At 44.0% G+C, this 26,459-nt stretch overlaps 2 protein-coding genes across 3 annotated transcripts; both read right to left on the bottom strand.

Moving 5' to 3' along the window:
* Positions 1-4,929: 4,929 nt before the first annotated feature.
* GPR135 (G protein-coupled receptor 135) lies at positions 4,930-6,863 on the bottom strand. Its single transcript, XM_028113204.2, has one exon. The coding sequence runs from the start codon at positions 6,861-6,863 to the stop codon at positions 5,358-5,360; it is 1,506 nt and encodes a 501-aa protein (XP_027969005.2). The 3' UTR covers positions 4,930-5,357.
* A 1,837-nt stretch (positions 6,864-8,700) lies between these two features.
* L3HYPDH (trans-L-3-hydroxyproline dehydratase) lies at positions 8,701-26,458 on the bottom strand. Of its 2 annotated transcripts, XM_088024577.1 has the most exons (6): positions 25,766-26,458; positions 21,196-21,365; positions 18,085-18,207; positions 17,858-17,995; positions 14,923-15,076; positions 14,125-14,176 (listed from the first exon to the last, which is right to left on the bottom strand). In XM_088024577.1, exons 1-5 carry the CDS (start codon positions 26,298-26,300, stop codon positions 14,963-14,965), a joined length of 1,080 nt encoding a protein of 359 aa, XP_087880703.1. In that variant the 5' UTR covers positions 26,301-26,458; the 3' UTR covers positions 14,125-14,176; positions 14,923-14,962. The 2 variants fall into 2 exon arrangements, with proteins under 2 accessions (XP_027969115.2, XP_087880703.1); XM_028113314.2 differs by lacking the exon at positions 14,923-15,076 and having other exon boundaries at positions 8,701-14,176; positions 25,766-26,449.
* Between the last annotated feature and the right edge of the window lies 1 nt (position 26,459).

The following is a 26,459-nucleotide window of genomic DNA, read 5'->3' as shown; positions in this document are numbered from 1 at the left end:
GTTGCTCTGGGGAGAGCTTTAGCACTCTCTGTTCAAAGTCCTGTCTGTACCCCTAGCCAAAATATCTGAGCCAGAGCCCTGAAGCTGGGGGCAGGGACAGTGGCCTGCTTCTTTTGGAGTGACACCACACTTCACGAGCAGGGCACTGCATGTGGGCAGTAGCCTCTGCTCTTCTCAGCTTGTTTCTCTCATGATGGAGCCTCCATCCTACAAACGAGCTGGGTTGAGGAAAATCATGACGCCGGTATTCCCAGCATGCCATCCCTAAGGTCAAGCATCTGCCCTATGGATGGGGGCTAGGTGGGCTACACTCACCTGGAATTTAGCCTCTGCAGCATGTAGCTGACAAGATGAGATATTCTCATGGCCGGTTCCTCCCAGGGAGATAACACAGTCCTCAACTGAAAGCTGGGAAAGAGGGAGCGGAGTTTCCGTCACACTGAGCTGGGAGCAGGGAGAGGGGGAGTGGGTTATAATTCAAATGCCACCGACTCTTGCTCTTCTTATTGAATTACAGTAGATTTTCTCGAATAAATGTTTCTTCATTTGCTGTCTGCTGTTATGACAATTTCCAGAGACTTCAAATGGTTGCTTTTTAAATACTTTTGATCAGTTATACTTGTTTCACTGGGTAGTGGGTCCACAGAGATCCTCACTGCCATTCCACAAATGGAACTCCCCATGCATACTTGATATATCATTTTGACTTATTGACCTAATGATATCAAAAATATCAAATAATCAAAAATATTTAAAAATAAGTTTTAAAAAAGCAGCCGGAGACAGCATTATGGGTGTGGCACAGCCCTCCATGATGCTGAGATGGAGTAATAATCTTTTGTGTTCAAAGAGGAGCTCTAAAGTGGTCCACAGTTAGAGCTGGGTCCTCCTGGATAATCATGCGGCAAACTTTGGATGTGACGAGACTGATCAGTGGAGGCCAGTAAGGGATGGATGGCCACTGAAGATTGGTGTTTCCCAATGCTTGGTGCTAAATAAGCCCCTAGGCCTAGATACTGCCATCTTAAGTTTCTGCTATGTGGCCAAATGGAGGATTGGGAAAAAATTGAATTGCATTAAAACGACAACTTTCTTGCACCATTAAATCTGTAGACTAGGGTTTAGATCAGCTGTAAAAGTATAGGCAGGTTTTTTTTTTTTTTTTTTTTTTGGACAAGTTCAGCTGAAGGCAGGGAGCTGAGGGAGAGAAAAGGGAAGAAGGAATAGCAGAGGCTTTCGGGGTATTTTTTTCCCTTTTAAGTGAGAGCTTATGGCCTCATGGGAGGGATTTGGTTTAACAAGAAAGACTAAGGATACCAGGGAAAGATCACTGATAGCATGAGATTCCTAAGGCTGGAGAGGGCACCGGTTTCTTTACAATTGGAAAGACAAAGCTGAGGACTGGTATAAATCCAGTTTAGTTTGTAAGCTTTGATGGCTAAAATATGAAGGTCTATGCATCTGATGGCATCTACTTTTCTTGATGAAGTAGGAGCAAAGTCCTCTTTTAAGAGGGGAGTGTCAGTTACAAGTTTGAGCAGAGAGTCTGAAGTGTCCCTAGAGTGAGCACCAAGTGAGCTGACGAGCAAAAAGGTTCAAATTGTTGGGCGGGGGAGAGGGGCTGGAGAGGCTATGGCCTCTAGGCGCAGAGAGTACTAATTGGTCTGATCTATGACTCTTCTTTAGTTGTGCTCAGCTACTCTGGAGCAGGAATGGAGAAGACAGATGATCGGGGTCACCCAGGGCTGGGATTATTCCAGAAAATAACTGCTCAGAATATCTTCCTATACTTTAAAATCACATATCTTATGTTCTCTATAACAAACAAATCCTTTCTTTCACATTTTATGATATCTGTTTCCCCATCCCTTTGATAATTGTCTTTATCTTCTCTGGCCCTTTTCCAGGTTTCCCATTTTCTTTTACAAATTAGTGAGGAAGCACGGTGCAGTGATTAAGGTAGGACTTCTGGCACCAATTTGCTAGGTACAACTCTTACGTCTAGCACATACTTCCTGTGTAACCTTAGGCAAATCACATAGCACCTCTGTGCCTCAATTTTCTCATCTGTAAAATGGAGGTAGTGATAATATAGCACCTTCCTAGAGAGTTGCTTTGAGGATCAGATGGGGTCATGTATGTACTATGCTGAGTGTGACTTGTTGCTGTTATTGTCATTCCAGTGAAACACCCAAACTGGGAGCAGAATGAGACATGAAGGATGACATTCTGGCCTTTATGTGTTATGCAATTTTAATATATCCCAATATTTCATAGCTTCTCTTTCTTCTTTTTAAACAAAATCACTGTAATTGTACACTCAGCGGGAGAAAAAGTCTAAGTCTTAAATTTGAGAGTCATTTGTTCTCCATCTTTTATTCAAGGCATTCATTTCTGTCTCAAAGTATTTACAGCTGGACCAGATTGGTTGCTGGCCTTTACATATCTTCCGCTTCTAAATCCATCTCCTTTGATAACCACTTCTGAAAATGCTGTACCTTTTCTTCCCCACAGGTCCTGATTAGGGCCAATTTTTATAAAGCACAAGATCCTCAGTTAGACTGTAAGCCCTCTTAAAGCAGATGCTGTGATTTCTACCTTTAAGTAGCCTGAGCACCCAGGAAGTTGCCCAGTGTAAAGTAGGAAATAAAAACTGTAGCTGATGGTGGTGATGATGATGATGATGGTGATGTTGGTGATGTTGGTGATGATGGTGATGGTAACAGAGGTGATGATGTTGGTGATGATGTTGCTGCTGATGAAGATAATGATAGTACCCCAAGTTGTCATCCTTGGTTTCCCTATCCACTGACCTTTTGGGGGGCAACAGAGGGTAGAGAAGAGAATATAGGGTTCCAAAGCTGGACAGACTGTGGTTCAAATCCTAGTTCTATCACTGACTAGTTGTATAGTCTCAAATAAACAAACAAGGAAACAATACTGTAATTTTTTAAGTAACTTATTAGCACTGTTCTCTCTTTCCCCTCCCATTTTTGCTTACAGCTCCTGATTTCTTCCCCAAGCTATCCCTTTCTTAAAACTTTCTACTACTACACACCAAGAGTTAGGATGGGCTTCCTTTCCTGCCTTGAAGTCCTTCGTGCCCCCACTTTGTCACTTCCAATCTCTCCGATTTTCCCTTCACTCACCAGGAAAGTTTATTCCATGCCATGTTTATTTCTTAAATATCTTCCTTTGATTTTTCTTCTCAGGCAATACCACATTCACCTCCTTCCCCTAAGATCCCTAACTCTCTTTCTGCCTTTATTCACAGTTGCTGAATTCCTATTCTCTGATAATTTTCCTAACTGGAAGACTTTATCATTTCCTCCTAAATGCCAGACATGACTTCCATTTTCTCAGAATGCCAAGAACCACACAATTGTTTTGCCTTTTACAGACAAATACTGTAGATATTTGTTAAATGTTAGTTCAGCTGCATTAAGTCTGTGTGTGTATATATATACATGAGTGCTAAAGAGGAGAGATTATCTCATCTGCTTTGTACTACATTGAGTGTAGCAAGATATATACAGATAATTTATAAACTTACGATTGTGATGATGCCTTGAGCATGGGAAAAAATTAAGTATCTTTAGCTGACATGAATCATGTATTTCCATCTTTGATTACAAAATAGTGACATACACCCACCTATCACACAAATACTCATTAACATTTTTAAATACAAGGAAAAAAAGGTGGCTATTTCACATTGAAATCTTTATATGATAGCTGATGTCATGCCATATCTAGTTTATTTTTTATTATGTTATGTTAATCACCATACATTACATCATTAGTTTTTGATGTAGTGTTCCATGATTCCATATCTAGTTTAAAGTACTTATTCAAGTAAGGCTGTGAAATGTTGAAGACAAGAGGGGCAGGTGGAGGAAAGGAAAGAAAGAGGGAGAAAACATAAAAATATCTTTTAAAATTCTGAGTAAATGATTCTGTGAACAGTGGCATTTAATGAGAGAAATTTCACACACACAAATCGTGAATGGTGCTTTTGAATTTTAAAAAGCATCTTTGTTTTGCACATTTCTGAAAATATCTCCAGCTTGATTGAAGTTTCTTTCTGACTTTATGCCCAAATTATTAACACCCTATTACGTGTAATAATACCATGTCTATTCTCCGTCTAATAACAACCACATTTTTTAGACAAATCATGTCTATAAAAACAAGGATTCATTTTTTTTTCATAAACTTCCAAATGTAGGAAAGTATAATGCTCTTGAAAGCTCTATGCTTATTCCAAGAATACAGCCACTTCTCCAAATATTTTTAGAATTCTTCTTTGTAATCATCTTGGGTTGTGAGCCACATAGGAAAGCCAATCTTGTTACTTTATAGGGCTCTCATTTTTGTATACATAAAAAAAAAAAGTGGCATTACTCACCTGATTCAATCAACTTGACTTCAAATTACATTTTTGGCTGCATTTAAAATTCAAATTTACCTCAAAAGGCAAGATTTTCTACTACGAAAGTTTTTTTTTTTTTTTTTTTTTTTGTATATGAAAATACTCTGAGAACAGCATCCCCTGAATGATTAGAAACAAAAGTAGCAGGTGAGGGTAAGGGGAAAGCTTTAAAGTTTCCCAAGGCAGATAATTTTGGCAGTAGAATGAGGGGCATTAATTTTTAAAGTATAATCTTGGAATATGTTTTTAAACAGCCACATTTCTTTATGTTCATACTTCTCTTTGCCCTTCAGATGGTTGATTTTCTGGTAGTAAGACACAATTCAAAATCCTAAAATGGTTTAAAATGGGATATGAATATAAAATTTCCCACAAATGTTACAGGGTCATGGGGTGGGAGGAAGTGCACCAAAGTGTGTAAAGATAAGAATTTTTCGTTTCTAACCTGAGCACCCAAAGCATGTGTCAAAGGTGCGAGTTCTAACAATCTCCAGTTTTGTTGGATGCTGGTGATTTGGAGGGGCCTTCAAGTAATTCTGAAGGTCTCCATTCTTTCCTGAAACGCTATGTATTTGAACAAATCCTGGTTACATTCATTGATTTTGTTTGTTCGTTTCACAGTGTGATTCCTGTAATATGAGCTTATCAGTAATTGTGAATTCTATTTTTGTCATTTTTGGCACTTACAGTTCACAATGCTTGGTTGTGTGGTTTGATACTGTTTTAATTTTGCATTTTACATTTGGCACTTTTGAAGAAGGGCACATTGTCTTGTATGTCGTTTGGGGGTAAGTGGTAAGCCTCCCCCTCCGTCTCTTTTTTTAAATGTCTGGCTTTATGAAATACACGATTCTCCCCGGAATCCTGCATCATTAAACGGAGCAGGTGAAAATTTGCCTTCACAAGCTATGCATCCCGACCCTTCTTAGAGGCTGGTATCCCCCGCTTGGGATTTAGGTTGTTTGACCGCTGCTGTCACAGGCCCTGGGGGTCCCTCCCTGCAGAAAAGCACAACTGGATTTTTTCGGGCCCACATAGCCACATCCCCTCCCATCCCGTTGGCCGGGTTGGAAGAAGACATCCTGCTGCAGGCTCCCAGCCGGTTGGCATAGCGGTTTCGAAGGCGATTGCGGCTTCTGGCCTGCAGCCGGGGGCCCTGGCTGGGCAGGAAGGCGTCCACATTCCTAGTCCGGTAGCCCTCTTCCCGGTTGCGTCCCAGGAGCATCGAAATGTTGGGGTTGCGAATGGCATAGATGACAGGGTTGATGGCCCCGTTGGCCCAGGTCAACCACACAGCCACCACGTTGAGGAGCGAGGGGGCTTGCGTGGCCTGGGCCTGCCGGGCCGCGGCCAGCAGCACCAGGAAGCAGTAGGGCCCCCAGCAGCCGATGACGAAGACGATCATGATCAGCACGGTGGTGGCCGTGCGCACCTCGCTGAAGAAGCGCAGCACGCGCGCGTACGTGGTCAGGGGTCGCACGCGCACGTCGCACAGGCGCACCGTCTTGCAGATGTGATAGTGGCAGAAGCACATGAGCAGGAAGGGCAGCAGGTAGCAGGCCACCACCAGCCCCACGCTGTAGGCCGCGCCCAGCTGCGCGGGGTCCGGGGACGTCCGGTACAGGCAGCCGTGGAAGCTCTGTGCCGCCGGGGGCTCGCGGGGCGCGCGGAGCAGCTCCCAGGGCAAGGAGAAGCCCAGGGCCGCCAGCCAGGCGCCGGCCAGCAGCTGCAGGGCCCGGCGGCGACCGATCTTCTCCCGCGGCGGCCGCACGATGGCGCAGTAGCGGTCCAGCGAGATGAGGGCCACGCTGAGCGTGGACACGATGCCGAAGCACGAGCTGAAGAAGCGGCTGGCGGCGCAGAAGCCGCGCCAGGGCCCCGCGGCCGGGGAGGCGGCGGCGGCGGGGGCCGAGCCCTCCGGCGGCGTGAAGAGGTCCAGGAAGGCGGCGGGCAGGCAGAGCAGCGCCGTGAGCAGATCCGACAGGGACAGGGACAGGATGAAGGCGTTGGTGACGGTGCGGAGCTGCCGGTGCTTCACGATCACCCCCATCACCGCGCAGTTGCCCAAGCTAGACAGCAGGAAGATGAGCAGGAGCACGAGCGCCTGGGCCGCCACCGCCGCCCCGTGCGACAGCAGCGGCGCCGCCTCGGGGTCCTGCGGCGGCCTCCCCGCCGCCCCCGCCGCCCGGGGCCCACCCAGGCCGCCGCCAGCCGAGGCGCCAGTGCTGCCGCCTCCGCTCCCGTCGCTCTGGTTCCCCAGCGCCGCGGCCGCCGCGGTCGCCACGGTGCCGAAGGAGAGCACGGCCGCCGCTGTCGCGGCGGAGGAAGTCCCGCCAGGTGCGGCGGCCGCGGAGGGGGCTCCGGGGTGTGGGCTGCCCAACAAGGCCATTCTCGCTGGCGGGCGGATCGGCGGCGGCGGCTGCTCCTCCATGGGGCCCCGCGGCGGCCGCGGCTGTGTTCATCCCGCACCGGGGGAGGCGGCCGCAAGCCCGAGCGGGGGTGGGGGGTGGCTCGGGCTGGGGTGAGAAGCCTCTGCCTGGAGACGGGCTCGGCGGTCGCCCCGGACCCCGCGGATCCTTTGACGTGCGTTCCAGGCGTTGCCGAGGGAACGGTGTTTACGCAGGAGCGCGGGGCGGGACGCCGACCCAGTACCCTCCGAAGAGCGGGTCCACATCAACTCTCCCCGAGGTTGTCCAGCCAGGGGGTCCGGGCTTCAGAGGGGGTCAGGTCGACCCTCTCGGAGACCTCATTTATATGAGGGCCAGGGAAAGCGGGGCCGGCCGTCATAGAAATGACCAAATTCAACAAGGGTTCGCTCTCAAGCTGCCTTAGTTGGTTACAAATGTCCTACAGGGAGGCCTTGGTTGTGCTTCCTGTTGACGTTTCTGGCACATGCAGGTAGGAAAGGGATCTAGAACCTGAAGTGAAAAACAGTTCAAATCCGGAGATTTAAACTTTAGGGGCAGAATAACATGAACCAGGTGTTCTCAAACTTGAGCATGCAACAGAATCAGGTAGAGGGCTTGTTAAAACAAGTGACTGGGCCCAACCCGAGTTTCAGATCCCGTAGATCTGGGGTCCTGTCGCAGAATTTGCATTTCTAACAAGTTCGTAGGTAGTGATGATACTGCCGGTCCGAGGACTGCACTTTGAGAACCACTGAGGTAGTGAGCTTATTAAAATGCACATTCACTGGCTGACTCCTAGGATTACTGGGGATGGGCCCATGAAACTAAACCCCACAGATCTGATACAGGCGCTCTGAGGAGCAAGGATATGGATCTTGGAGGCAGCATGTCATCTTAATTTCAAGGGCCTAGACCTCAGGACCATAACGGGTTCACACATGGCGGGGGGCGGGGGGGGGCAGGGGTAGGGAACAATTGGTTCCTTGCCCTCCTGGCATCCTTCCTCAGTTATCTGGAATGTAGTGTGTTTTGAGTCTCAAGTGCTACCAGCCAGGGAGTCACCACTGATGCAGCTCCACGTATCTGGCTAGGAGGTTCAGGAACAGATAGGTCCTTCCTGCCCAGGGAAGCTGCATCTCAAGTTTCTGAGCAGAGCCTCTAATGGGGAAAAATGTGATAAATCCTTAGGTTCTTTAAAACCACGGTTTTCAAAGTGTGGACCCTGCACCAGCAGCATTAGCATTACCTGGGACCTTGTTAGAAATGCGGATTCTCAGGCCCGACCCCAAATATACTGAATCTGAAATCTATGGGTGGGGCCCAGCCACACACCCTGCAAGTGATTCTGATGCACAGTATAGTTTGAGAAACACTGCTCTAAAGAATGACCAGTATACTTGCAGATCTTAGAACCACTGATACTAGTGCTTTGGATGCTTCTTTCTTTTTTTTTTTTTAAAGATTTTATTTTTTTATTTGAGAGAGAGAGAATGAGAGAGAGCACGAGAGGGAAGAGGGTCAGAGGGAGAAGCAGACTCCCTGCTGAGCAGGGAGCCCGATGCGGGACTCGATCCCGGGACTCCAGGATCATGACCTGAGCCGAAGGCAGTTGCTTAACCAACTGAGCCACCCAGGCACCCTGGATGCTTATTTCTGTGAGGAAAAATATCTTACTGGAAATTTGCAGTATAAATAGAAGTTTATTTAAGGTGGTAAATTAATGCATTATAGGAATGCATTATTAGATGTTTAGCAGTATCTCTAGCCTCTAACCACAACATGCCAACTAGTGACAACTAAAAATGTCCCTGGAGGGAGGCAGGATGACCACAACTGAGAACCACTGAATTAAGACAAAAATATATAATAGATGAATTTATTTAGCAAATCTCTGTGCTAGGTTTTCAGAGATAACAAATAAGGATCTCAGCCCAAAGAAGCTTACAGTTTTAGGCAAACACAAATATAGGACAATGTCATAAGTGTTGTTTAGAAATATAATGAGATTCTATAGGGGTGACTGACTCTTCCTAGGGTAGCTGATGAAGACTTCACGCAAGCGGTGACATTGGACTCTCCAAAAAGAGAAGACAGGGAAGGACATCTGATTCCTGTGCCAAGTCTGAAGGTCAGTGCCTAAGTCCTTGACTCTTGGGTACTGGTGAGTGAGGTTAGTGAGGGAGTGAAGAGAGAAATAAATGATAAAAGTTGACTGGGGTGCTCTTATGAAGGCCTCACATGCCATGTTACAGAGATTGAACTGCATCAGGGGCAGATGGGGTAATGGCACTAGTCATTGAAGGAGTTGAAGCATGGGAAGGCAGTGATCAGGTATGGTTCAGGAAGATAAGATTGACCTCACACTCTCCTGGTTTTCTGCTGGCCTTGTTTGCCTCAGTGTCCCCTGCATGTTCACCCCCATCATCTGCCTCTAAATGCTAGAGTCCATCGAGGCCTGGTCCTCAGCAGCTCTGAACTTCCTCCCTCATCTCACTCACACCCAGAGCTTTGAAAACTATATATTCATGACTCCATATTATATCTCTAGCCTCAAGCCCTATTGCTTGTTACTTGGCATCTCCCCTGAATGTGCAAAAGCAGCTCAAACTCAACATGACCAAAACGGGAATTCATGATCCACTATTCCTAAAAACCCTTGGTCCTCAACCGTTTGTATCTCAGAAAATGGCACTATCTTCCATCTAGCTTATAAGGCGAAAACTTAGGCTTCTTTCTAGATTAATTCCTCTTCCTCACCACCAGCCCATGTCCAATTTTTCACCAAGACTTAGGGGTTTTACTTGTTAAGTGTCTTTCTACCCATTCACTTCCTCCATCCCTTCACCTTCCACCTGAATCTTAGCTCTCACCCTCTCTTCTTTACACTACTGCTACCACTCTGAACTGGTCTCCCCGCATCCAGCCCCTACTCTACACGCTCAGCAGAATGCCTTTCAACAAAATAAATTTGGTCATGCCAGTCACTTACTTAAACCCCTCTAATGACTTTCTCCTTTTAACTTAGGATAAGGACCTCAATCCTTAATATTTCCTACAAGGCACTGTGTGAGCTGACATCTGCTTCCTTTCTGGTCTCATTTGGGGCCCCGTTCCTTCTTTTTGCCCCAGTCTAGTGACAGTGGCCTTTCGTGAGTTTTTTAAACCGCCCCTCATAGGGCATTTGCACTTGCTGTCCCCTCTGCCTAGAGAGCTCCATTCCCCCGCCTTCCCTGCATTCCCTTGCATTCCTGTCTCCACATGAATGTTAGTTTCTCAGAGGAAGCCTTCCTCGGCTTGTAGCACATCAACACTGTCTATAATTACATTTTTGTGATGAATCATTACCTGCCTCTCACTGTAGACTGTAGGCTTTGTGAAGACTAGAACTTTGTCTGGTTGGCATGTTACTAGATCCTTAACACTTAGCAGTTTTCGATACACAAAACCTATTTTTGAATGACCGTGGGAGGAGACTCTGGCAACCAGGAGACCAGTTAAGAAAAGGCATTGTAATAGCCCAGAGGAGAAAGAGTCTGAATTAAGGCTTAGTGAAGAAGAAGAGATTTTTAAGGAGGTAATATATGGATTGGGGTCTTTGGATATAAACCATATCCTGTCTCACTTAAGCAAAAAAGGGATTTATTGGAGGGATAGGGGGAGTTCGCATTACAAAAGGATAATCTAACAGCTAGCCCCAAGAACAAGAGAAGTCAGGGCAGAGATAGCAGGTCAAGAAGCAGAAACAAATGGAGGGTGATCTCTTTAAAGCGCTATTGGAGTAAGTCCACTTCAGCCATTTTTCAGACCTTATGTCATTTCTCTCAAGATCCCAGGTCCAGGGAGAGAAAGTCTGGCAGTCCCAGCAAGGCTGCATGCAGGGGATGGGTAGTTTTCCACAGGAAAAGGTGAGTGTTGTTGATAAAGGAAGGAGAAAGGAATGATGCCAGGCGAATCCACAGACATCTGCCTCAGGAGCATCAACAGACGAGATGAAAGGGCATGAACAAGAAGCCAAGGATAAATCACAAGTTCCCACCTTGCAGGATGGTGGTCCATTCATCAGGTTAGAGAATACAGGAGTATTCTAGGGGGCGGATGAGTTTGACTTGCACACCAAGTAGTGGACCTGCAGTATGGCTCTGAACCTTAGGATTTAGGGATTTGTAAGTTTTCAGCCTCTCTCTACAAGAGAGAAAAGCATGAGCATGCATGTGATGACTAGGGACAGGGTATTGAGTGAAGAGAGAGAAGAACCACGGGTGGAATGCTAGGGAGTAGAAAAAGTTAAGCAGGTAAAGGGAAAAAAGCCAGGCAGGTTAGAGTGACGTATTTAATGAGGCACACTGGCCAATTGAGAAGTCAGCGGTCTTGTGTTTTTGGTTTTCATTTTGTTTTGCTTTTCAAAGTAAGGTAATTTCCTCAGCCTCTTCTGAAGAAGGAAAGTTGCTGTGACCATGAGGTCACCTCGCGGCTGAGAGCTCACAGGCTCCTTACGTATTTTCGAGCAAAAAGGAGACGGCTCACCTGTAAAGCCTGAACCCAAATGGGTAACTAAAATAGATTGTTTAGAAAGTTTTGCTACTCAGATGCAGTCCTACTAGTAACATCAGCATCACCTGGGAGCTTGCTAGAACTGCCCCACCCCATTCCTAATAAATGAGAATCTGCAGTTTAAGATCCCCAGGTATTCATACCCACACGTATGAGAAACATTGTCCTAAAGAGGGATGGTATGGAATTTGTGGGTTTTAGGAGTTGAAGAGAAGGGTGCCCCAACTCTTTTGGAGTCTAGAGGACTTGGAGCCAAACTCATTGCAACTTCATGGTGAAGAGGAGATGGCCCTGGGCCCACACAATTGCAGCACTGGTGGGTACTAATGGGGACTGAGTACTAACCTCGTGACCTTGAGGGCTTCTGTGAGTGTCTCTATGGCTGACCCAGCACCAAGGGCATGTAGATACTTGCTCTAACATGAACCACACTTGGCTGCCAGGAGTCCACAGCAGCATCCACTGTGGATTGCATAAACCCTCAGGGGGCTGTTAGATCTGGCAGTTAGATCAAGCATAATTTCCAACAAATAATGAGGTAGAAACCAAATGACAATAGTCAAATAACAAATGGGAAGACGAGAAAATGTATCCGATGAACAGAGAGTCAGGAATGTAGAAATTTGACTACAAAGGGAAGGAAACAGGGGTGACAGCAAGCTAGAGAAGGAAGGCAGACAGAGGATGTTTGCGTCATTTTGTTTATGATGAGCGCATTTAAGTATCTAGAGCTAAGAGATCAGTGAGGGAAAGAGGTTGGCTTGAAAGAGGTTAATTAATGAGGCAAAACCCTTACCAAGGATGGCAAGGGATAGTTGTGAGCAATATTTAGAAGGTAGACTCAGCGGGGCTTTGTGACTGGTTAGACACATGGAGGTGGGGGGGGGTAGTTAATTTCCCTAGTGTTGACTCCAGGAGAGGCGGTGAAGTACAGAAGGCGTGAATATTACTGCAAGGGTTTGGCTCTGGTTTGGATTAGAATTTAGGAAGATATAGGCAATGCCTACTTTTTAAAGTAGATAAGTTAATATGACTTGTGAAATTTGGAGAGAAAACAGTAGTTCTATTCTCATTTAATTAATTTATTTATTTAAAAAGATTTTATTTATTTATTTGACAGCAAGAGAGGGAGCACAAGCAGGGAGAGTGGGAGAGGGAGAAGCAGGTTCCCCACTGAGGTGGGAGCCTGGTGCAGGGCTCCATCCCAGGACCCTAGGATCATGACCTGAGCCAAAGGCAGATGCTTAACTGAGACACCCAGGTACCCCTCTATTTTCATTTTAAAAAGAAAGCACAGCAAATCTCTCTAATGTGTAGAAAATTTCTTGTCATAGTAAGCTAGTGATAGTTTCGTTTTTTTTGAAGGTAAGTGATTTCTTTACCACAGAATTTTATAGAAAATGAGTGGAAAACATTAGTTTTTGTATAATAGGAAAATCAAGAACATTAACTATAAAGTTATAAAGCTATAAATCTTTCATTTTGGTCTGGTAATTCAATCACAGACTTAAGAACCAGATGACAAAATGAGTTAAAATTAATTACTTCAGTTTCTGTATGCTTAGAAAAAAAAATTTCACAAGAGTCTACTGACTATTGAGAGCATCACATATTGAATAACTTTTTAATACCTCATTTTATAGTGACTGAAAAATGATCAAATTTTATTTTGTTAATTTATTTTCAAAGATTTCATTTATTTATTTTAGGGAAGAGAGCGCAAGAGAGCACAGGGGCAGGGAAGAGCAAAGAGGGAGAAAGAATCTCAAGCAGACTCCACGCTGAGCCTGACTCAGGGCTCGATCTCACGACCGTGAGATTATGACCTGAGCCAAAACCAAGAATCAGACACTTAACCAACTGAGCGACCCAGGTGCCCCGACCAAATTCTATTTTTAACAGGTTCACAGATAATTAAGTAGCAAGAATTAATAGTTAACATTTCTTTCGGGCTTTAAATCTACCTGGCATGTAGTTGGTAGTGCAGGAGACTCACCCTACTCTAGTAATTCATTGATTTCCACTGTGTTTATAATGCAGTCAACAATCCCTTTTATAAACGCCTTAAAGATGTAACAGAAGTCTGATTATTCATTGGTCTTCTCACATCAGCTTATGGCACTTCAGTTACCTTGGAGTAGCAGCTGGACTTTGCAGCAACAGAGAACATCCTGGTAACAGCTATAACATCTGTTCCAAGAAGCTGACCCACCCCAGTCCTTCCCAGGCTATGTGTTTAGTACCTTATAATAATCCATCTCCCTTACATCCTGCTCAGAGAGAGGACATTATCTTACTCAAAAACTGGAAGACTAAAATAATGAACTTGTAAGAGTCATTGTTGTGAGGGCTACAATTCAAGCTATTATTCAAAGAGCATCTAAAACAAAATATTACAGTAAGTAGCATAGAGTAACATTTTAAAAGTAACAGGACTAAGATATTAATTTTACCTGATATGTTAATAACTAGAAAAATATTCTGAATTTTCAGCATTTTGTAAGTTAGACATAGGTGACATTTATACCAATTACATGTGTAAATATGAGGTATAATGATTATATTTAGTTACAGCATACTACTTTAGAAAGAAAGGAAGTTGTACAATTTAGATATCGTTTTCCACATAATTCAGAGAAAACCCTGACAAGTACTGAAGTCACTTGAGAAGGAATCCATCCTTCAGTGGGTCGTCATCTTCCACTATAAAACTTGCTGTACCTGTGTAATGGGCTTGTCCAGACACTTCCACTATAACAGCTTTAAAATCCCCACATTTTGCTTCCTGAGAAAAGATGAAAGGAATATAATATCAAAATACCGCATTTACGTTGTGTCTGGCCTAGAGTCATATTCTTGATTTTTATCCTTTTAGTATATGTGCTGCCGAAGCGAGCACTTGATTTTTATCCTTTTAAAGAAAACCCAAGGCTTAATCTTGTAGGTAATGGAAGGTTTTTAAGGAGAGTGACATGATCAGATTTGTGTTTTAGGTAACTTTAGCTGTAAAATGAGGACAAGTCAGAGAGGAAAGCAACTAGAAACCTAGAAACTTCTTTAGAGGTAACCTTCATTCATTGATGAACTCTAGAGTCACCAGGGCAGTTTTTAGGGAGGATGGAGAAGAACATAACAGAGGTACCCGGCAGAGAGAATTGGCAGGCCTGGGGACTGGTGTACGTGGGAGGTGAGGAGTAGGAATGAGTTCAATGTGAGCATCGTTCCTAGTTGGGGAGCAAAGCAGGGGCTCCCATTAACCAAGATAGGGAATGAGATGGGAGGAGCACATTTACGGAGGAAGGAAGAGCTTTTTAACGAGATGATATATCTCTGAGACAGTCATTTCAAGATGAGTTTGGTAGACATTGGGAGTACGAGTGTTAGGAGAGAGGCACACACAGTAGGCATGGGAGGGATGAAGGTTCAGGAGTCATCATCAGTGGGTGGCTGGGAGTTGGAGTCTCAAAAGTTGGTGAAATTGCCCCATGGCATCAAAATGTAGAAGAGATGAGAAGGAAACTAAAGGGGCACCTGGGTGGCTCAGTCGTTAAGCGTCTGCCTTCGGCTCAGGTCATGATCCCCGGGTCCTGGGATCGAGCCCCGCATCGGGCTCCCTGCTCGCTGGGAAGCCTGCTTCTCCCTCTCCCGCTCCCGTTGCTTGTGTTCCTGCTCTCGCTATCCCTCTCTGTGAAATAAATAAATAAAATCTTAAAAAAAAAAAAAAAGAGAGAAGGAAACTAAGGATGAAATGCTGGAGACCCGTACATGGAAGTGAAAGAGACTGAGATGGTACCATCCGAGAGCTTGGAGGAGTCCGGACAGAGAGGGAAGGTGTGTGGTGAGAGTTAAGATGTCCTGTCAAGTATGATTATTAACTATAAAAGAAATAACTCCAAATCTTAACTACAGAGTATCCTTTTTACTTCTTAAATTTTTAAAAATATTTTATTTATTTATTTGACAGAGAGAGAGAGAGACAGCGAGAGAGGGAACACAAGCAGGGGGAGTGGGAGAGGGAGAAGCAGGCTTCCTGCAGAGCAGGGAGCCCAATGCAGGGCTCGATCCTAGGACCCTGGGATCATGACCTGAGCCGAAGGCAGACGCTTAACGACTGAGCCACCCAGGTGCCCCTATTTCTTAATTTTTTTAAGGTGTATTTATTTGTTAGAGAGAGACTGCGCGCCCACGTGCGCGCGAGCATGAATGGGGAGGGGCAGACAGAGAGGGAGAGAAGCAGACTCCCTGCTGGGCATGGAGCATAGGTGGGCAGTGCTTGATCTCAGAACCCCAGGATTCTGACCTGAGCCGAAACCAAGAGTTGGACACTCAGCCAACCGAGCCACCCAACTGCCCCTTATTTCTTAATTTTTAAACATGAGAATAAATCTTATGATAAGATATCAGTTATTAGATTAGGATACAGTAATTTCATTATCTTTTTATAAAGCTGCTGTAATAAAAGCCTCATTGAAAACTTGCTTTGTCTAATAACAATATAGTAGTGCTTAACAGTGTAGGGTCTACACAGAGAGGACCACATTCAGAGTCTGGCTTTGATATTCACCTCTGGCAAATTACCTAAACTCCTAATTCCCCATTTTATCATCTGTTTAAAAAGGATAATAACAGGGCTGACCTGCCAAGATTCTTATGAGGATTAAAATGGTATGTATATATTTATTTTATTTTACTGTATTTATTTATTTATTTTAGAAACAGCGACACACACACAGAGGGAGAGGGCGAGGGAGAAAGGGAATCTTAAGTAGGCTCCATGCCCAACTCAGAGCCCAATGTGGGGCTCAGTCTCAGAACCCTGAGATCAAGACCTGAGCTGAAATCAAGAGTTGGACACTTAACTGACCGAGCTACCCAGGTGCCCCGAGAAGGTATGTATAAAGTACTTAGCTTGGAACTATACAGTGAAGCACCCAATAAATGTTGTAGATTATTTTATCTTCAATCTCAGACTTGAAGACAATGTGTTCCAAATTTTTACATATGACATAAATGGTTTGGTATCTCATAAGATCACTATATTAAATAAGAATCCCTAACTTAAAAGAAAATTCAATATTCAGAAAAACCAAACTTCAAGCTATATTAGGATATAAAAGTCTATATTAGGATAGATTTTTTTTGTCTTGTTAAAGGACTCTATGAATAGATTCATTTGGTAAATGTATCTGCTAAATTCATTCACTAAATTTACTTAGTGTAGATTTCATTTACTACTATTTATTAGTAAATAGAATTTACTATTTATTTCTGTTAGCACATTTAAAACTTGATTCTATTACAAAAGTTTTATTTTTCACAACTTTTCAGGACTTTCACATCCTATTATAAAAAATGAAACTCTCCTATAGAATAAAAACAAAAAAAATCCAAACCCTAAGTTAGTGGTTCTCGACCTTTTTGGTTTCAGGACTCCTTTATGCCTTAAGATTTGAGCATCTAAGGGCTCCTGGGTGGCTCAGTTGATTAAGCATTTGCCTTCAGCTCAGGTCATGATCCCAGGGTCCTGGGATTGAGTCCCGCATCGGGCTCCCTGCTCTGCGGGGAACCTGCTTCTCCCTCTGCCTCTCCCCGCTAGCTTGTGCTCTCTCTCTCTCTCTCTCTCCCTAGCAAATAAATAAAATAAAATAAAAAGATTTGAGCATCTAAAAGTTTTTGTTTATGTAGGTTATATCTATTAATATTTACTATATTGGGAATTAAAGGCATTTGTTCATTAATTCATTAAAAAATAATAAACCAGGGGCGCCTGTGTGGCTTAGTCGTTAAGCATCAGCCTGCGGCTCAGGTCATGATCCCAGGGTCCTGGGATCCAGCCCCGCATCAGGCTCCCAGCTCAGTGGGAAGCCTGCTTCTCCCTCTCCCACTCCCCCTGCTTGTGTTCCCTCTCTCGCTGTCTCTCTCTCTGTCATATAAATAAATTATTTTTTAAAAAATAATAAAAGTAAAAAATAATAAACCCATTATATGTTAACCCAAACATATTTTGGGAAAATAACTGAATTTGCCAAAACAAAACAATTTTTATGAGGAAAATGGCATGTGTTTTACATTTTTGCACACCTCCTTAATGTTTGGTTTTACAGAAGACAGCTAGATTCTCGTATCTGCTTCTGCATTCAGTCGGTTGGCTTATCACCTATCGCGTAGCCTCTAGAGAGTCCACGGTACACTCGTGAGACAATAAAAGTGAAAAGCAAATAATATCTTAATGTTAATGCATACTAAGTTTTAACCTTGTGGACCCTTGGAAAGGACCTTGGGGACCCCCAGGGGTTCCAAACCACACTTTGAGAACCGATATCCTAGCTGAACAGAAGTTTTTACAGGCCTGCTTTAAAATTCTCTTTCGAGAGCTGAGTGAAGAAACGTACCCAACATTCAGCTCAGGCCTCTTCAGTTTCCAAAGTAACAGACTTACAAAGAGGACGCTAGCAGTGTCACTCACCCTCACAGCCTTCCCCATGAGTACTGAGCCAGTTGCACTGCTTTTAAAGGCTCTGGTCTGGTTCAGTTCTAGAAGCCCTTTGTGGTACTGTAAGGCAATTCGGGCCGTCACTCCTGAGCCAGTAGGACTTCTGTCCACCTGTTCCAGAGTAAATGAAGATAAGAGTGTTCACCGTGTTCCAGTTCCATACTGTCTGGCTTTTGTGCCAAACGTTACAGTTTTAATACCTGTTCATCTGCAAACACGCAGATGTTGGCGGTTGGCTCCTCGCTATAAGTGTCTTTTCCATCTGTTAATATAGTTCCGTACAGAAAGGAAAGGTCTTCACTCTCAGGATGATTAATTTTAAACTGCAAATGACAAATAAAATTATCATGTAATATAAATTGTCATGTAAGATTACACGTAAAATAAATATTTTGATTCAAATTTATCTTTATAAATAATATAGATGGGGTACTCTGAGTCATAACTTTTCACTCTGTCATTTTTAAAACACCTTTTGGGTCAAGGCAGTAAATGATGTCTTTGTCTAGATGAATAAACATAGTTTCATTGGAAGTTAGGATTCTTATCATACTTTGAGTCCTTTCTAAGGAATTTGTCCTGCATATAGCCTCTACTAAAGGAACAGTCCTATTATATATACACACACACTCCAAACGCTATTTTATACACACACACACACACACACACACACACACACACACTCCAAATGCTATTTTATACACACACACACACACACACTCCAAATGCTATTTTACACACACACACACACCAAACGCTCACACTCTTTGAAGCACTGACCTCAGACTGGCCACAGCTGTTCCAACAGGACAGGCTAAGGCAGTCCTGTGCTCCCCCTGAGGAGCTTGAAGGGGATAAGGTAGGAGAACCAGACAATGAACACCTAGAGCCGAAGTTAATACCATGGGCAGAAACAAGGCCTTGGAAGAGGCTGTGGGAAGGCTGTGAGGATGAGTGACACCCTTAGTTGCTTCTTTGTAAGTGTGTTACTTTGGAAACTGAAGAGGCCTGATTTGGGTGTTAGGTAAGTTTCTTCACTGAGCTCTCAAAAGAGAATTTTGAGCAAGCCAAAGTTATAAGAATGCAGAAGCTATTGGGTAAGAGAACGGTTGGATAAAAAAAAAAAAAATCTGTAAAGGATGAAGTCAGCTGGTACTACAAAAAGCAGCACATACACTCAGAGAAGCACGCACTGGCATGGTCGCTAAGTCACATCTGTGGTAAATCGAGGTCAGGCCCAAGTGTGCAGTGCTTCCTGCTCTTCTCGGGAGGTCTAGGTTAACTTTTCCTCATTTTCTGTGACGTCTGTTAGCTCTCAAACTATAATCTTACTTCCATGTGCATCCTTACAATTAGTACATTCCACTGCTACTTACCTGTCATCTGAAGCAAGTGAATAGATTTGGGTTCTTAAAATCCAGAGTCCATCGAAAGCCAAGTTTAAGCGGTCTTCCTGCTGGATCTTTGTTCTGCATCCTCTGAAAGCCCCCATGCCACACCCCCACCACAGCATCATTACCTCACACTCTTCATGGTATTCTTCCCCCACCAGACTGAGCTCCTGGAAGTCGGGTTTGTTCTTTCCTGGAGTCTCTAGCATCTAACAGCATCGTGTGCAACTCACTAAGTTCTGGTAAATGTTTGTTAAAAGAAGGAATACACCTGAAACTAATATTACACTGTGTGTTAACTAACTGGAATTTAAATAAAAACTTAAAAAAAAAGAATAAATGAATGAGGATGAATGTGTACTAACTTCAGCCCCCACCAAAATGGCCTTTCCCTAAATCTGCATCAGCGGTGTGAATGGTCAGCGGTTAACAAAGTAGTTCTGCTGCCTGATTCAGCACTAATAGATGATGCTATATATCGTCATCTCATACGTGGTTTTCTCCTATTTCTCTCAGAATCCCTCCCCCCTCGGAGTCCACCCCTTCGCACCTTGGTAAGAAGTTTACACTTTAATGAGAAGTTCAAAATTACTCCTTTTAAGAAAACTATGCCTTTTTCTCTTGATCTCATTAAAAATAAAGTTATTTCATGTGAAATTTTAGCTCAAACTATAAGCTGCTTAGTGAATAGAAAATTGATATAAATTCAGAACCTCAGAAGTTGCTATGATAAACTAATTCTAGCTATTGGTATTGACAGTCCTAGATAAATGACAATTTAGAACAGGAATAAAGTATATATTTTCATCTTGTTTAAGTTACAAATTATGTTAAAGTCTCAGGTATGTTAAATAGGCTCATAGTAATTATTAGTACAAGTATATTAGGCACTATCTTTCACAAGTTATTTTTTACTTAGAATAGTGATTAAATTCTCATATGCTAAAACATTCAAATACTGTATATGAGTTTTATTTACAGGTCCCAATGTAAAATGGCAGACTTGTGCTAGAAATGAAAGAATATTCTAGACATATTTATTATCCAAACTGATTTTATCAGAAGTTTTCCTAAGCCAAAACTAGACTGACTTGAGTAGTTACGTAAGTAACTTCTTAGCAATATAAGAAAATTTTACTAATTAGGAATTAATGTTCTCTGTGAAATAAGAGAAAGTCTGAACAGATTTAATGAAATCTATTTTGTGAGCTATAACTGACATTCATTATTTGCAAGTTTTGCAGAATGACCACATATAGCAAAGTATGCATTTCAAATTAGTGAAATACTGTTTGATACATTTTCTATATGTGTAAATAACCACAAATTATACTAGTATGTATATAATTAAAGTTAATAAGTTACTTATTGATCATTTATTATAGGTCAGCATTATTCTAAGTCCTTTGAACGTATTGACTTACTTCATTCTTTTTTTTTTTTTTAAAGATTTTATTATTTATTTGACAGAGATAGACACAGCAAGAGAGGGAACACAAGCAGGGGAGTGGGAGAGGGAGAAGCAGGCTTCCAGCGGAGCAGGGAGCCCGATGCGGGACTCGATCCCAGGACCCTGGGATCATGACCTGAGCCGAAGGCCGACGCTTAATGACTGAGCCACCCAGGCACCCCTTGACTTACTTCATTCTCATAACACCCTATGAAACAGGTATTTTGTAATTCCCATTGCACAACAGGAAGGTTATGTAACTCATTCAAGGTTGCAAAACTTACAAGTGGCAAAACTGGGACTCCTAGATAGTCTTGCTATAGAGCCCGAGATTGTAACCAGTACCTTATTTTTAGTCCTACTAATAATTTAAATATGTAGATATTTAACTGTCTGTGTAGACGTATAATTTATATTCCCTCCATGCCGCAGAGGAGGGCACATGTGATGAAAGCAGTGTTTGTACTGACCTGAGCTTTGACTGCTTCTGTCACTGCACTCGCTGCATCCACAAGATCCCTTGTCTTTGCGGAACAAACGTCAAGTGCGAACTTTTCAGCACTAACAAATGCATAAAATGCTCCACCATATGCAATGTCTACCACCATCTTTCCATGACCAGGAACATCCACTAAGAGATCTAAAAAAGATGTGTTTGAAAATAAGTTTGTTGGGGCGCCTGGGTGGCTCAGTCGTTAAGCATCTGCCTCCAGCTCAGGTCATGATCCCAGGGTCCTGGGATGGAGCCCCACTTAAGGCTCCCTGCTCTGCAGGAAGCCTGCTTCTCCCTCTCCCACTTTCCCTGCTGTGTTCCCTCTCTTGCTGTCTCTCTCTCTGTCAAATAAGTAAAATCTTAAAAAAAAAAAAAGAAAAGTTTTTTAATAGTATTTTGGCAGTACAATTCAGAGCATATTTAATATGTATATTTTGGTGGAGGGGTACATTTTCCTATCATAGAAAGGAATGAAGCATTTTTGAAATGAGTAAGCATCAAAAAATAATAGGCGTTTAGCTGAGTGCATCTATTTTTAATTTAATGATACTCGCATAAATTTTAGAACATCTAATGCCATGTTTTTCTTAAATTGTATAAACTTATTTTGTTAACTACTTTGAGGATCTTTGCTAGAAAACGTCATAGAGGCAGAGAGAGGGGAAATCCTGGGACATCAATGTGTGAAAACAAGGGCAGAAAATGAAAGTCCCCTCTCATACTACTCCTAGGAATTGTTTAAAGATTTTATTTATTTATTTGTCAGAGAGAGAAAGCAAGAGAGAGCACAAGCAGGGGGAGCGGCAGGCAGAGGGAGAAGCAGGTTCCTTGCAGGGCTTGATCCCAGAACCCTGGGATCATGACCTGAGCCGAAGCCAGACACTTAACCTACTGAGCCACCCAGGCGTCCCTACTAGGAATCGTTTAATATATGATTTTGGATCCTATTCACAAATTGGCTTTCTTCAGCTATAATGTCAAAACAAAATGAAAAAAAGATTTTTCTATGTAAGTTATATATACTCATTCATCTATGTATTTTCATTTCATGAAAGCATCCTACAGGCAAATACTCAGAATAAAGCCCTATGGAATCACTGATGTTTACAGTATCATTTTGTATCTGGGTTTTGAGTATTCTAAGTCCTCAACTTAACCAGAGTTTCACCTGAAGGTCAGTTGTTTGAAATCCTAAATTCATATTTCCAAAGGAATGGGGCTAGATGATATTTTAGGATATTCAAACTGTTTTACCCCTTCTTGCATTTTCCTTTTCCTCCTCCCCAGTTCAAGCTGGCTTGGTGATCACTGCCTCTGGGGGAGATGTATGGCAGGGGAGAAAGCAGGTTTTATGGAAACCTAAGATCTGGGGAGAAAGAGGTGTGTTGGCCTGAAGGGTCACCATATTTCTCTTGGTCAATAAAGAAATTTCCTCTGGACCGAGAAAAGAAGTGGCAGGTCTGGAGTGCAGAGGACGTGTGCTGACTTCCCCACAGCACTACAGGGAGGCTATAGGGTGTGAGAGAGGTAGCAAAGAGGAGGAGAGGCAGGGACAGGGGCCACATGGCCAGGGGCAGAAGATGCTTCACTGGTTGACCATGCAGGCTGATGACTAAAAGGCCCTCCTCTCCAAAGCCTTGGCTCTTCAAAGAAACCTTTGCTACACATGTATCAGGAAAGGGGACAGCATGTAGACAGATGAGGCTAGGCAAGTCAACAAGGCAGAATGGGGCCTCAAATTCAGAAATTCTGAAAAATAAAATATGGCTTATATGCCTGAGTTTGCACACTGACTCATACAAAGATACCAATCAGTATGCTATCAGTTCCAGGCTGGCCCACAGAGCCCTTTTAACACATGATGTGTCAAAACAGAGCAAGTTTATAATCAAGAAAGTAAAATATGCCTGTGGAGCTTAAGAGCAACTATGAGTGAAACATGTCTTTATCTTGATGCTGGTGCAACATAAAAATCAGACTTAATGAAAGGAGAATGAGGAAGTAGATGGAAGTTGGAAAGCTAAGCTAAGTGGCTTTGGTGTCCTCATGTGTAACATGGAACTGCTCTCCCCGCCCGAAAGGATTGCTGTGTGAATTCCATGTGATAATGTGTGGGGAGTGTGTGGCACAAATCAGAAATACCTTAATGTTAATAGTAAGGCCAAAAATTTAATTTCCAAAGGGAATAGGGTTTTTAATAGGATATTTACATTTGCTAATCACCATATTCTTCTCCCAGTTTCATTCATTCACTTACTCATTCAACAAATTGTTCTAGCACTTGAATACAGTAATAAAACAAAGTTTTCATTTTAGCAGAGTGGAATGGAAATAAACTCAGCAATCTTCTGAGGTGGGTGGGTACTGTTGTCATCTTCATTTTGCAGATGATGACCTTGAGGTGTGGAATCTCTTTTGCAAGGTCATCAAGATGGAGATGGGACAGAGCAGTGATCTTGAACACTTGTCAGTCCACTGTTTTAGCATTTTTCAAAGTAGAGAATTTAGGCTCTTTTTATTTTTTAATGGAGGGACTCCTTTTTTTTTTTAAAGATTTTATTTATTTGAGAGAGAATGAGAGAGAGAGAGTACACAAGAGGGGAGAGCGGGAGAGGGAGAAGCGGACTCCCCACTGAGCAGGGAGCCTGATGCGGGACTCGATCCCGGGACTCCAGGATCATGACCTGAGCTGAAGGCAGTTGCTTAACCAACCTGAGCCACCCAGGCACCCTTTTTTTAAAGATTTTATTTATTTATGTGACAGATAGAGAGAGCGCGAGAGCAGGAACACAAGCTGGGGGAGTGGGAGAGGGAGAAGCAGGCTTCCCATGGAGCAGGGAGCCCAATGCGGGGCTCGATCCCAGGACCCTGGGATCATGACCTGAGCCGAAGGCAGACGCCCAAAGACTGAGCTACCCAGGTGCCCCAGGATCTTTTTTATGACTCAAAGTGACCATTACAGCCCACTGATTATTGTATAGTCACACAGCCCTGCTCTCGGGAACTCTGCTTACAGATTGGCTGCCCTGACCCAACCAGCCCTGAGCTATGATGTCGTTGGTGATCCTGCTGCTAGCTGTCATTTCCCACAAATCTAGAGCACTTCCAATCTGCTGCTGGGGTTGCCTAAGGAGAAACTGGATAGCTAAACTATTTTAACTGCTCAGATTTTCGAGATGCAACCTAACCAAATTCCTGTCTATCTCAAGTGCCCTCCCAATCCGGATATGACACTGTTCTCTCCTAGAGGGCAAAGTGCCATCAGTTCCTCCAGGGGAATTCTTCATCAACCTGTGTGTTTCAGCTGCCTGAGGTTGCTCTAAGACTGACAAATGCCTGGGCTATTACTGTTTCATTCATAATTAGGCTAAGCTAGAATCCAAATCCTCAAGAAAGATCAAGATCTAATACAATGCAGCATTTATAGCAGCATTATCAACAATAGCCAAATTATGGAAAGAACCCAAATGTCCATCAACTGGTGAATGTATAAAGAAGATGTCATATGTGTATATATGTACATATATAATGGAATATTACTCAGCCATCAAAAAGAATGAAATCTTGCCATTTCCAACAATGTGGATGGACCTAGAGTGTATTATGCTAAGCAAAATCAGAGAAAAACACTATGATTTCACTCATGTGGAATTTAAAAAACAAAACATGAACATAGGGGAAAGAAAAAAAAAGGGAGGCAAACCATAAGAGACTCTTAATGATAGAGGACACACTGAGGGTTGCTGGAGGGGAGGTGGGGGGATAGACTAAACGGGTGATGGGTATTAAGGAGGCACTTGTGATGAGCACTGGGTGTTATACCTACAGTCTTTCTGTCTCTAGAAATATATTTTTAAAATTTCTGAGTGCTTTGCATACTATCATTTAATCCTCACCAAAAACTCAGTGAGATAACAAATGAAAAAATATAGGCACAGAGAGGTTAGGAATTTGATTAAGGTTGTGTAGCTTAAAGGGGTTGTCAGGATTTGGACTCACACAATGTTGGTTCCTGTTCTTAAAGAATAAGAGCAGCAACATCTGTATCTTCCGGGTTTAGAAACTGCTTAGTTCGTTCATTCTTAATTATTTCCCAAAGAAGTGGGGAAGGCACTTTTTACAGGTGAGAAAAACAGGACAGGGCTTAGTAACTTGTCAGGGGGCAACGCCTCGTAGGTGTATTCTGAATCAGCCAACGAACCCTGGTACATCGGCTGTTCTTTGCTCTTTCCTTCCTCAGACTCACCCAACTGTGAAATCTCTAGGAATGCCTGACAGTGGGGAATGAGGCGCTGAGTAAGGGAGACACAAAATTCTGTACTCCTCAAGGCTCTCTCAAGACCAAGACGAAATCTGCGGGATAATCGAACTGCATGCACGGCACAAATCTGCAAGGCTAAGATGCTAACACACATTTGCATTGATTTTATCTTTTTATTAATCGCAAAGGCTCGTGGGTGGGTTAACTGCACTGCGTGAGTTCCAGGCCAGAGAGACGGTTAGTGTAGTTAGTTGCTTCCCCGACCTGGGAGGGTCTCGCCATTTACCTGTGGCCAGCGCGAAGGCTGGGACGCTGTGGAAGCGCACCGGGCCGCGACTGCGGCCGCCCTCGCATTCCACGAAGGCGGCCACCAGACCGCACGGGCAGTGGATGTTGACGCGCGCCTCGCGGGCGCCGGCCGGCGGTGCGAGAACCAGCCCGAAGTCGAGGGCGAAGCGGCCCAGCGCCAGCACTGCATGGCCGCACATGGAGCTGTAGCCCTCGTTGTGCAGGAACAGGACGCCCAGGTGCGCGTCCGGCAACTCGCTAGGCACCAACACAGCCCCGTACATGTCCCGGTGCCCCCGAGGCTCGAACATGAGCCTTCGTCGCAGGTGGTCAAGGTGCTGGCGCATGTAGCGCCGCTTGGCCAGCAGCGTGGGGCCGACCACTTCCGGACACCCCGCCACCACGATGCGCAGGGGCTCGCCGCCCGTGTGCATGTCCACCACCGACAGCGCCGGAGTCCCCGGGTCGTGCGGGGGCAGCCGCGGCAGCGCCAGCGCCCTCTCCATCGCCTGCGTCCGGGAACGCGACCACATCCCCGCGGTGCGCCTTTTCGAGCCTCCAGCCCACGCGCCTACTCCGCAGGAGAGCTTCAGGACTTGCGGCCGCTTCAGGGGCGGGGCCTCCGAGCAGAGACCAAGAAGGGCGAGGGGGTGGGGCTTCGGGTGGTCGCCCGGGTTACCAGGAGGCGGAGC

The sequence above is a fragment of the Eumetopias jubatus genome, unplaced genomic scaffold, assembly GCF_037043125.1.
Source record: "Eumetopias jubatus isolate StellerSeaLion01/CBP00866 unplaced genomic scaffold, mEumJub1_p1.0 scaffold_7, whole genome shotgun sequence".
NCBI lineage: Eukaryota > Metazoa > Chordata > Mammalia > Carnivora > Otariidae > Eumetopias > Eumetopias jubatus.
This window is presented reverse-complemented; position numbering and strand designations above follow the sequence as displayed.

Bases quoted from the DNA above. Each gene is read 5' to 3' on its own strand.
- GPR135 (XM_028113204.2), bottom strand. From the start codon at position 6,863: ATGGAGGAGCAGCCGCCGCCGCCGATCCGCCCGCCAGCGAGAATGGCC.
- L3HYPDH (XM_028113314.2), bottom strand. From the start codon at position 26,300: ATGTGGTCGCGTTCCCGGACGCAGGCGATGGAGAGGGCGCTGGCGCTG. The intron at 21,366-25,765 runs GTAAATGGCGAG...CATCTTTTTTAG, and splicing joins AGCCTTCGCGCTGGCCACAG to ATCTCTTAGTGGATGTTCCT. The intron at 18,208-21,195 runs GTCAGTACAAAC...TGTCATTTGCAG, and splicing joins CAGAAGCAGTCAAAGCTCAG to TTTAAAATTAATCATCCTGA.